Genomic DNA, 12893 nt, shown 5'->3' on the forward strand with positions numbered 1-12893 from the left:
AACTGTCCAACCTGAGCTGTCCCGCTAATGTACTCATTCTTAATCCTGTCCATCCTTGTCACTCCCAATGAAAATCTCAACACAATAAGTGTAAAGTGCAAAAAGTAAATAAAGCATATAATACAAGTAAAAAGAAACAATAGAAATACATGTAAAAAACATAGACTACATAATACTTACCGAGTGTGGTTGAGTGGTCAAACTGATAATACCTTTTCCTATTGGAGTTTAGCAGTGAAATGGCTGAGGGTATGAAAGAGTGTTTACATCTGTTGGTTTTGGCTAGTGGGTATTTAAAACTGGAACCCCAAGGCAAGATGTGAGACTCTAGATGCAGGGGGTGGGTGCTGTAGAACAGGATGGATTCTGCTTTCTTTAACAACTGTTTCCTATACAAATCAGACTGACTTCTCTGTTGAATACCTGTGATACTAGCTGCTGGTCTTGTTTACACAACATATTGGTGTTACAATAAAACCTCAGCTTGTTGTCAATTATAATGCCCAAGTCCTTGTAGGACTCAACAACTTCTACATCCTGACGATTAGGGGTGCAATGGATCACAAAAAAGGGATCGGTATCGGGATCGTATCACGGTTTTGAGTCAAAGATCGGAACATTTTTCGGATCAGCAAAAAAATAGTGAGTCAAATTTAACTTTGCTTTCCATTTATTGTGTAAAACACTTAAAGCAAGGAACTTTTTGCTCATGGCCTGAAATGAAAACAACATTCAAGATGTCCGATGTTTAAATAAAATGTTAAAATATGTAAAATATTCAATACTCAATTGTTAAATTGAAGTGTAATTTGAGCCACGCATGATACCTTCTTCCTTTAAACATGGTATGAATGAAATAATTTGATTAGATCTGCCCCAGGTAACTGAATTTAATTCCAGTAACAGTAACCAGTATTGTGTTCAATTTCTCACGTTTTAATAAACTAAATTACATGAAAATCTTTTCCGAATTGAGCAAAGTACAGTCGTTGTTGTAGGGATTCTATTTTCGGTCTAAACAGAAAAGAAAACAAAAAACTCTTGTTTTTCAATAACTAACTCTGAGTCCAGTCACATTAAATCATTGTAAATAACGTTGTTTTTTTGCGGTGAAATAAATATAAACAAAATATTTCATACAATTTCATAAATATAAGATGCTTGGGAGCCGAAAGAGCCGGAGACTAACTTTTCAACACTACAATAAGTGCGTCTCTTCTCCTCCACGTACCACGTCAGTGTCCGGCTTCTTGTCTAATCAGACTTTTTACCTAATTCTACTTATCATATCAGAGCGTCATGTTCTGTTTAACGTTGTTATCTTATCTTTGATTTCACAATCCAAATCATATCCATAACCTTAACTACTCTTATGAGCGCGTAGAGTTGCCGGTCTTTGTTCTGCCCTCTCAAGTGGTCAAATCAAGTGGACATATTGTAAAATATATCATGTAGAACATGTAAAATATAATTTTATTGAATTATTAGAATGCACACGCTAAGCTCTGGCGCCTGCGACTCGGTTCAGGGATACAGTACACGGTGTATATTCAGATAGCGTTACATCAGTGATCACATTCATGTTGGACAATATTACCCATAAAATTACGGGGAGAATGGCAGACCTTATTGTTATTTCGAGGTTTGAAATCGAACGATCGATACACGGAATCGTGACACTCCTATGAACCAATTGTTGCGCTTCAGGGTAAAACACAGCACACATCTGTCTTGTCTCTTCTTTCTTCACTGCAACTCTGCGTCAAAATTTATGGAATTATTACTTTAAAAAGGAACAGTGGCAGTAAAACTGTATTTTACTATGATGGTTCAATGTTGCAAGTGATCAATCTTAAGTTGCTTTCACGCATGCACTGCAACTCTGAAATTATCGAGACATTAACCGGATGAGCTGTATGTGTGAACTCAAATGTCCGAATCATTTGACCCGGACATTTCCCGGACTTTACCCAGCCACCACCCTAGTACAAAGTCCGGGTAATGTCCGATTCAGCAATATGTGTGAACAGAGCAGGTGATTGTCAGGATCATTCACAGCACACACACACACTTGGGTGTGCTGTAAAGCTCTGCAGCATCATTGCTTCATGTCCTGCCTCCTGCACGCTCTTACACAGGCTTCACCCCCTCATCTAAACCAAACAGATTATTTCCAGGTAGTATAAATGCATCTGACATGCACAATCTCCAGTTTTTTATGTGAAACGGCAACTCTAAGCAACGTCCAGATAATCAGGTCAGACATTATCAGGACATTGTGCAGAGTGCATGTGTGAAAGCAGCTTTAGTATCCAACCCAAAATGTTGAGTAAGCGTCTGCACCAGCAGGTGAGGCTGTATGGTGTTAAAAGCTGATGAGAAGTCCACAAACAACAGTCTGGCATTGTTTGCACTACCCTCTAAGTGCTTTTAGTGAGTTATTGATGCATCCTGTATGCAAACTTAACGGGTCAAGAGAATTCTCCTTTCTGTCCAGAAGTTCCTAATTAATCAACTTTTCAATACTTTTCATTACTCATGTGTTCAAGGCTACAGGCCTGTAGTCATTCAGAGTCTTAGTGAGGCTATCTTTTGCAGTGGGAACTATTGGCGATTGTTTCCATAGTTCTTTGCTGACAGAATGACATATTGAAAATGTAGTAAAAAATAGAGCATATTTGATCACAGCGGGACAGCATACGGCTACCAATGTTATCAGGCCCCGGCTTCTCCTGGCTTTACAATGTTTAAAAGTATTCACAACACTGCATACAGAAAAGGAAGAGACAGATTGACTAGTAGGTTGTGTTTTAAAACAGCTGTTTTGTTGCCAATATCATGCACATCAAATCTTTCATAAAACATATTAAATTCCTGAGCCAGATCCAGATATGATGAAAAACCTTCTAAAGCCACCCTCTTCTTTACTATTTCCTTTAACCCAATCATGGTCCTGACACTGTCCCAGGCTAAACTGTTGTTACTCAGTTTGTATTGAACCTTTTTTTTATAGCCCAATTTAGACCCCTTCATTTCACATTTAATCTCCTTTAGTAAAAAATTTAGCTCAGCGAGATTACCTTGCTTAAATGCATGCTTTTCAGGGATAATATTTATGAACTATTATATAATAATATAAATTCCCAAGGCAGGTAGAATGGCCGCATGGAAACAGAAAGCAGTTCAATATTCTTAGTGCATAGTCTCTCGCTTACTAGAGCAGTTTTGCACCAGCGTTCATTTATACAAAGGCATACACCTCCAGTGATCTAGCCCGTGTGTAAAGGTCAGCTAACAGTCAGAGTCCTACTCTCTATGCCACATTTCCGTCAAGGCCAGAATACAGGCATCTTTAAACTCATATTGGTAGCGAACATGGGCCTGGAATCAGTTGATTTTGTTACGGAGGGACTGGGTGTGAGCCAAGATAATAGAGGGCAGGGGAATACGAGACAATGGTTGCCATCTCGCTCTTCTCGTACTCCTCCTCTCCTACCCCGCTTCCTTATTTATCAGTGAGGCGTGCGGGGGAAATAGTCCGGGTCCGGGAAAGTTAGGTCCGAATGCAGTAAAGTGCTCGTAGGGTTGTTAAGTCTAAGCAGAAAGTCTCTGTTGTACTGGGTCTTGTTAGATTGAGAGTCAACTGCCAAACTTCAGCCAGGTGAGATGTCGACGAGAGCACCACCAGTATAAACACAGCAGTCCACCCCATGTTACCGAACAATAACATGATGTTACAGCAGTGCAAGTCAACCAACAATGATAAAAGGTGGCAAAAAAAAGTAAAAACAAAACAATAAATAACTTCGTAACTAACGTACGGTACTATCAAACATGTAAACCGAACAAACAAACAAACAAACAGACACTACACCACTGCTGCTAGTTGCTGCGTGCGCATGTGCCCTGACAGTCTGTCGTGTTAATTTTGATAGTTTCAGTTGTCAAAATAGTCAGAATTGGTGTGATTGCTGACCATGTTGCCGTGGTGATAGTGCTCAGGTGTCAGAAAGGCACCTATGGAAGAAGAGCTTTTCAATCCCTAATCTCTGTGGGCCACCCAGTGCCTCATCCAATGAGCCTGCCAGAGGTGTCACAGCCAAATGTTTCTGTCAAACAAAATCACTTCTCTCACAGAAAAAGGTCCAAGCTCCCATCTCGCAGTTCGCATGTAATCCCTTCTACCCTTCCCCCTCCCTCTGCTTGCTGTGATTCCTCCCTCTTTTTCGTCATATATTTTCCCCAGTCTCTCTCTCGCTGTCTCCTTCTCTCCCGCTTTCATTTGCACAACCACTTCTCTTCTTTCCCCGTCCTCTCTTCTCTGCCAACTTTTTCCATTTGCTCAGTTTGCTCAGTTCCATGTTCGCAGAGGGGCTTGTGTTACCCTTCCAAACTCAAGCTTTTCCTTCCCCAGGGTTCTGGCGGCGTAGGTCCACTCAGTGCCCGTTGGGGACTCGCTGTCCGTGACAGTGGAGCCAGCGTCGCTCGGCGCTTAGAGACTTTGCAGCTACTCTTTTCATTCTCCTGTAGTCTGCGAGATGTGTATGGTTAATTGGGCTGTTCCCGCTTATTAGTCATTCATTTGGTCAACATGGTGGACACACTTCTCCCCTTTGGCGCGCTCTCTCTGTCTCCCTCTCTCACTCACTCCATTCACTATCTTCCACCATCCGCACATTTTGCCAATTAGTTACGCAACCCGACCCGTGTACACGAGATCCGCGGCCTGACCCGAAACCGCATATCCTAACACTGTTTAAATAAGTAACTGCAATAAGTGATCATTTTGGGCCACATGTGAAATTAAGATAATACATTTTATGACGAAGATAATTCAGGAAATACAATTTAAATGGATATATTTTTGCTTATTCTCATATTAGTGAGCAGCACATCCCCACAGTTAAGGCCGACACACAAAGCAGAGGTAGATGTATGGATGTATTTAGTTGCTTTTATTTTATTTTAATATATGTATTATCCAACACCTACAATCCTACCCCCATTCTCTTTGTTTTATGCATAACCGAACCTGGAAATAAAATTAAGGAAGAAAACCATCCGCCAATCACTTTATTTGCGTGTCACCCGTTGGGTACCCGCAGGCACCCGATCCGATGCAGGAGTCTGGCGTGTAGGGAGGGTCGAGCACGGATACGGTTCCGTACACATGCAAGTTTTTAGACTGATATATAATAATAAATGGCTGTTCACAGTTAAGGCTGCACAATTAATCATGCATTTATCGATATGTCGATATTGGACCTAGCTAGCAGCTTTACCGCGGCTCGTTTCTGATGTGGTACTTAAAATGCTATTGGTCAATAAGAGGGGAATGAGGAATGAGACGGCTGGAAGCTCTGTGCTTGTGGCCATGTTCTGGTTTGTCTTTAATAAACCTTACTTTTAATCCATCTTCTTTCTCTCACAGTGAATTGAATTCCAAACTCCAAGATACTCTTGAGCAAATAGAGGTATGTGCCCCGCTCCCCTGTCCGATTCCACTGTTGTTATGTGAACCTTTTATTTTGTGCACACAATCACACAATCAGCCGCTGTCAATGTTTAATATTTTAGTTTAATCTAGTCATTTTTCCCGGTACCCCTCTGAAAGAAAGACAAATAATGTTCCATATTTATTTTTGACAGTGTGACTTTATACTTTCTGCCTACCAAATATTGACACTTTCTAAGAAGCTATTACAGCAAATATGGCAAATTCATTCATCCTTTAACAGTGATAGATGAAACGCAAAGCATTTTTTTCTGCATTATTGCTGTTGTACCTGAGCAGGTTAATTATCTGAAGTTTAGTCTGTACATAAGAAATGTCTTGGCATGCTTGCAGGCAGGCAGGCACGCACGCACGCACGCACGCACTCCTGCCCGCCCGCCCGCACGCACGCGCACACACACACACACACACTCACAGACACCTTCATCCTCAATATCTCTTTCATAACACACTAACACATGCCCGTCTATCATCATGAGTAATGTTCTTTGAGATCATTGGTAAACACAAAACGTGCACACGCACATCCAAATTATGATAAAAGTGCATGTTGTTTGACTCACTTACAGTACTGGCTGGCAGAGACATTCACACACACACACACACACACACACACACACACACACACACACACACACAGACACACACAGACACACACAGACACACACACACACACACACACACACACAACAAAGGTGAAATGAAATATCCTTTAATGTAGCAATCTAACTGTTGCCGCATTCGTCCCTGGAGTCTTTTCATATTTCTACAGCTCATTTCACTGTATCTCATGTACTCTGTTATACATGTAAGATATTCAAACTGATAATATCTCTGCAATTCCTCATGCATACATACCATCCATTTAAATTTACATATAACCGAGACTTACATGTTGAACTGTTATTTATTTTTTTCTTCATCTATAGTGTAGGGTGTGTAGAAAAAGCATCCTTGGGTGCGGGTACACAAGATAGGAAGGACTTTCCCTTTGAAAATAATATTAAGGGTCTAACAACTTAGAGTGGCCTCCTCTCCGTCCATTGCAACTCTGCCAGTTCCCTCTCAGCACTCACGTCCTATATGCCCTTGACATCCCACACATTCCCATGCTGCTTACTACGCTTTTCCCACAGGCCTTGGCTCTTTACATCTATATCATCGCATGCACATCTATAAGCTTATATACAGCCACATGCGTACACGCAAGCATAGGCGCACACACTCTAGTCGAGGCTTTCACATCTCTACTTCATCTTAATCCCAGGTATTAACAGAGATAATCCCCATCTCTCTTTTTTCCTGCCTCTTTTTTTTGACGCTCCTTACCTCCGCCTTCACTTCCTTCCCGTTCCCGCCTCCAGGAGCAGCTGGACGTGGCCCTGTCCAAGACCTGTAAGCACTTTGACATTTCGCACTACACCAAGGTGCAGCTGGCCTACACGCTCCTGGGAAAGACACAGGTCAGTGCCGCTGTTCACGGGACGTCGTGTGACGGGCGCCTGGTTGTCTGCCTCTTTCTCTATTATCAATTATTATTATTATTATTATTAGCTGGTAGCTCAGGAGGTAGAGCTGGTGGTCTAGTGATCTAAAGGTCGCTGGTTCGATCCCAGGCTCCTCCTGCTAGCATGCTGTAGTGTCCTTGAGCAAGACACTTAACCCCTAATTGCTCCTGATGGCTGCGTCCGTCGGTGTTTGAATAATTGTAAGTCGCTTTGGATAAAAGCGTCTGATAAATGACTAAATGTAATGTAATGTAATTATTATTAGTATGTTGCTCTCTGTGTTCCTGCTAGGTTTGCCCAAGCCTCTACCTCTATTTGTGTCTTTCCTTCTGTCTCTTCCCTTTTACTTTGGCCCAGTGGGAATTGGTCTATGTCCAGCGCTGAAGGGAGAGAAAAAAATTCAGAGTTGGGTCTGCGATGGTCCTGCCTGAAATCTCTGAAGCGTGTCATGTCATGTTTGTTCCTGGAGATGTGGGAGCATGTCAGTGGTAGAAAATTGAGGAGGATGCATGGAGAGAATAAGGTTTGGTGTATGGGGTATTAACATTTTTGAATGAAGGGAATCAAACATGAGACTCTTATTGGAGAACTTTCAGAACTTGACAAATGACATGTAGATGTTAATGGCTTCTGAGTAATGCCTCTTGAGTATGAACCATCATCTGCGAGGTGAAGACTGTGTCACAAAGGCATTTTGAGAATGAATAATGTTTGCGTAATTGTTGGGATAATTGGCCTTTTCAAAGCCAAGGGGTGACTAACTACTATCTGAAGCTGGGCTGTCTTCTCGCGTCAAGGGAACACTGTTCACTGTCCCTCGTCACCTCCCCAGGCTGATTGCTATTTTTCCCTAATTCTCTTTGAGTATTTTTTCTTTGTATGTGCTATTTTATGTCCCTCCATTTGCGTCATCATATGTTGTTTCTCTGGATCTTTCTTCATTCTATTTCCACTTCGATACACATATTATGAAAAATTTGCTGTTGTGTCAGCCAAGATAAAATCGGCCCCCTGGCTTTAGAGCTACAGGGTTCTCGACATAATCTATTGCTTCAGGCAATTCCTGCTCACAGGCCCTTTATCCCCAGGTAAACATTAGCCTCTTTTCTCTTGGTCTTTTGTTTCTGGCTCAAAAGCTATGGCTTCCACCGCTGCTCTCGGGATGTGGAAGACTTTATTTCATGTTTATTGGGCTTAGCTTTTTCACTTCCCTCATTTAAGTGTCTGCTTCCTTAATTATTAAATGTAGAAGGTGGGAAACACACCCGTCTGTTTCCTTGGTTAATTCATGAGATGTTGTCCAATAGTATCTCTAGTGTCTGGATGCTTCAGCCCCCTGTTGGGAAAGTCAGGACCTTAGAATCATACATGAAACGAGCAGATTTATTTAGATGGGTCCATGGTGGGTACTGCTATTGTGTTCTAGAGTTGGTGGAATGATTATCTAATTGATTGTTGTCAGTGACCTCTAGCACTTTTTTTCCCATCGCCTTTTGGCTCCCCAGAGGCGAAAAGCTGTCCTGGGGGCATATTCTTGTTCTACTCTTACAAATTCAGGTTGACATAGAAAAATGGAAAAAAAAAAGCGACTAAGTACTGGAAAGACTGTTGCTTACATTGTCGCTGCTTATCTATTCGTGCGTTTGGATCTGATAAATATTTACTTTCTGTTGATGAAAATGCACTCTCCCATATCAATTTCACTACAGCGAGCCATCAACGTGGACTGAGTTTTGGGGGTGACCATGAGGTAGCTTGATCTGTTCTGGTAGTTTGGTTCCTTTCCTGGAAGGGATTACAGCTTTAAATTTGAGTTTTTGAAAAGCAAGAAGGAGATGGACGGCACTTCATTTGCATCTCTTTGAAGCGCAAGCGACAACTGTGTTGATGAGTGTACTGTACCTCAAGTTGGGACGTCCAGGTCCCTCATGTTGTGAAGTAGCTTGGGATCATAGGAGTTGTCTTCATTGCACCATTGACGATGAAAACCGAGTGTCTCACTCCGTGTCCAGACAGAAAGCATAGCGTGAGCAGCAGAGAGGTGAAACCATGTTCAGGGACGAGGTCAACTATTACATTTTAGAATTTAAATATGATCTCTGACATATCATTCAGTGTTCCCCATGTTGCCCTTGAACTTATAGCGAGTAAAGGGGGTTAAGGAGATATGACGCCATTGACAGGCGACCTAATAAAATGGACCGTTGTACGATGTAAGTACAGAACTCAACAAAATATATATAACATTGGTCTAGTCATTTTGAGACATTAATGCATAAAAGTTACACAGGGCTTGACATTAAGCTTTTACTTGACCAATAGCCAAATATGCTTGTCTCAAATGGAAAATGTAGGTAAATTAAAAAATAAATAAAACCAAAAGGGATTTGTACAATTATTATACTTTTTCACTTGCCCGATCGGACAACTGCATGAGGCATTCCACTTGCCCGAACTCAGAGTTGACTTGCCACGGGCAAGCGGGCAAGTGTAAACCTAGAGCCCTGCTACATATTATACCTTTCACGTGTTTCCCGTATTGTGTGAGCGGTTGTAATGGTTACTTGATTCTTCAGCGCCCATTTATCCCCTTTTGACATTTATACCGCTCATCAACATCTGACAATCACTTCAGGCATGTGGATATGCAGTCTCCTGTACCTGCTAATGAGGGCAAACATGCCAGGAAAATGTCAATTTCATGAGCTTTGGCTACAAAATGATGTCTTCAAGGAGTGGGTGTTAAGAGTAGATGACAGCAAAGCTAAATGTAGAGTCTGTAAAACTACTATCGATCTGTCAAATATAAGAGAGGGAGCCCTTCGCAGCCACGCAAACGGTAAGAAGCATGCTGCCTGCATGAAGCCGACAGGAGCATCATCTTCGACCCAAGTGCCCATCACTGCTCTACTGCAGCCCACGCCAAGAGAACAGCAGTCAGCTAATGAAGCCGCTCCCACCCCCCAGTACCAGTATGAGACACAGTGGAACACGTTTCTGCTTGACACCAGCAAACACCCTGGAGGCTGAAATCTTGTGGTGTCTGAAGCTTCCGGTGCTGAACAAAGCGGCATGTAGCTATAACATTTGCTAACTAGTTATTGTAAAAGTGAATGTTAGGTAGCATTAGTGGTTACTAACAGAATTGAAATTGAGCTTATAAGGTCGTGAGATATACGCGAGACAAATTCTTAGCCTCTGCACCCGGTATTTAGTCATGTATTTCATTTCTTTCCATATCTGCAACCAGAGGTACATTTGCCAGTGTTATGCTTTGTGTCACATCGTATAGCAGCAAATGTCAGCAGTTTTGTTGTGAAGGTAATGCCAGATGCCTTCCCGGCAGTGCTGAACCGTCAGGGCCTTCTCGGCCTTCAGAGAAGCCACGTATTATTATTATTACTATTATTATTATTATTATTATTATTATTTAGATTTATTTATTTAAATTTCAGTTTCATATTTTCAATATTCTGATTGCGTCCATAGTAGGAGACGCCCGGTACTTGGCCCCACGGTTCGCTGCTGCTTCACAGTATCACTTACGTTACAAACAAACTGATACATTTGTGTACATTAATCGTTTATACGTTTTTTGAATAAACCAAACAGCTGTAATAAGAAGATTGACAACAGGCCATTGCAATAAGGCGAATCTAGCTTCCAGTCGGGCAGCTTTGTTGGTTTTAAGATTGCTGGTAGCAAGTCACGGTGTACTTACTAATACTGGGTAGTAAATCACATTAACGTCAGGCCTAGTCTACAATTAGGATTATAATGGTTCAATGCTTATATTCGGGGTGGCTGATTTTTTTGACCCAATTGCAATTTTAATTAATTTATAGGATTGTTTTTTTAGATGAATTTATAATTATGAGTAGCCTATATTTTTGGCATAAATGGTAAATTACAGCTTTTTACATTTATTTCATCGGGTCCCTGTTCAAAAGAATGTTCCCAGGTTGTGACATTACCAGCAACTTCAAATGTGGAGAGACGAAATCCTCTTATTTGACCGTTTTAGGCTTCGCAAATTAACATCCATTTAAGATTTTGGGACAATGATGCTGTAGCCGACGCCTACTTCACTTCTGAATTCATGGGCCATGCCACAGCAGAGGACATGGGGAAGGTTTTCCACATGTCGACAGAGGGGTTAAATTACAAAGGTCTTGTACAGCTTGAATGGATGGACCTAATATAAGTTTTTAATTCGAAGACCTGATACAAACTGAGCTTGAACGAGATGTTAATACTGTGTTACTAAATGTGGGTAGCTGTGGCCTACATATTTGGAATGGGGCAATTATAAAGGGTGCAGATACCGCAGACTAGAATGTAAACCAGTTCTTAAGCAATGCATATTGGCTGCTGAAAGATTCCCCTGCCCAAAGAGAGGATTATGCCAAAGCTGTCGGAGAAACGTCTCCTCTTTTGCCACACTAATTCTGTAAACCAAGATGGGTAGAGAATGTCCCAGTTACAGAGAGAATGATCAAGATGTTTCCAGACTGGAAGAAATAATGTGAATGTGAATGTGTGAATTCAGTCGAGGCAGGCAAATTCCCCAACCCTGGAACTAAATCTTATACTGCTGTCGAAGGAGGTTGCAGAGACCCACTGAAGCCTGCAAAGTTTCCCGTTCAAATGTCATTTTCTAAACAGGTTGGGCCTTTCTTGAATCTTTATCAAACAGACAGACCTATCATTCCTTTTCTGGGTGCGGATCCCTTTCTCAAGCGTGATGTGTTGGCTGACGCAAACACCTTAGCGAAATTGATGTCAATAGACGTTGCAGACAAAAACAATCCATGCTAGTTAAGTTTGTGTGGGATTCTCTGCAGCCAAATTCTGAAGGAACTTGTGTCATCAAAGAAGATTAGTGAGAAGAGGGATTTGAAGTAAAGCATGGATTGCTGAAAGTGCTCACTGACAATCGCAGGGAAACTACAAGAAGAATCTCCACTACAGTTCACTTTCATGCGCAGCATGGATTGCCCAGATCCAGAGGGTACATCAACAAGTGGAGAAGAATCTTCAAACTGCTGGCTGAGATGAAAGGAATAGATGAAAATGATTTTGATGATATTCTCAAACAGCACAGGATGTTAATCAATGAGACTGTGAGAAGGGCAGATGTCACTGACTTCATTCCTGCCACGGGCCAGGTAGATACCCTATTCTATGAAACAACGGCAGGAGAGAAGGTCTATGAAACACTGGGGAATGTTGTGGCAATCCTCCTAATGCTCTTCCATGGAAATGCAACAGTCTAGACAGGTTTTTTCTGTCAATAAACAAATATAAGTTGAAAAAATGAAGGAAAGTGCACAGCGTCATCTGTGTGATCATTTGAGGTCATAGGGGCGAAATGATAACGTTGTGGTAATTATGGCCTTACTTCATTCTGCATCCTTGGCAAGATAGCGATACCTCTCTCCCATCTTGAGGAACAGCGAAGACTTAAAGGAGCAGAAAGACAAAACGTGAAAAAGGAAAACTCTGAGATTGATGGACTAAAGAAAAAGAGAGCAAGCCTCCAGAAAGATGCCTCAGCCATCGAGAAATCAGCTGGTGAACTTGTGCAGGGAATCTTATATTCATCTTCTAGGAACGGGGAGACCCCCAATGATGTCCAGGCGCGCCTAATTGCGTCTCATTGCAAAATCCCCGTTGTGCGTAACGCGTAATGGGGAGACCCCCCTGTGTGTTTGATCCCTGTTACGCGTACACCGTTGGGGGTCTCCCCATACGTAACACGCCACGGGCCATTTCCAGTATGCTTATTGATCGTGCAGCAGAGGGGATCAGCACCGTTGCCTTTTTATTTTTATTATTTTTGTCCAGCGGTAGGTCGTGGAAATGCAGCT

General features: G+C 41.9%; 1 protein-coding gene across 2 annotated transcripts in view; it reads left to right on the forward strand.

The window, feature by feature from the left end:
- Positions 1-12893, forward strand: part of vps50 (VPS50 subunit of EARP/GARPII complex) — a 144449-nt gene that overhangs the window by 41077 nt on the left and 90479 nt on the right. The window contains exons 10-11 of one of the 2 annotated variants that reach the window (XM_080000449.1): positions 5432-5474; positions 6880-6978. In XM_080000449.1, the coding sequence (XP_079856575.1) occupies positions 5432-5474; positions 6880-6978 (142 nt within the window). The remainder of the gene's footprint in view (positions 1-5431; positions 5475-6879; positions 6979-12893) is intronic. The other variant, XM_080000450.1, reaches the window with a different exon arrangement.

This window comes from Zeus faber (genome assembly GCF_960531495.2).
Source record: "Zeus faber genome assembly, chromosome: 1".
Lineage (NCBI taxonomy): Eukaryota > Metazoa > Chordata > Actinopteri > Zeiformes > Zeidae > Zeus > Zeus faber.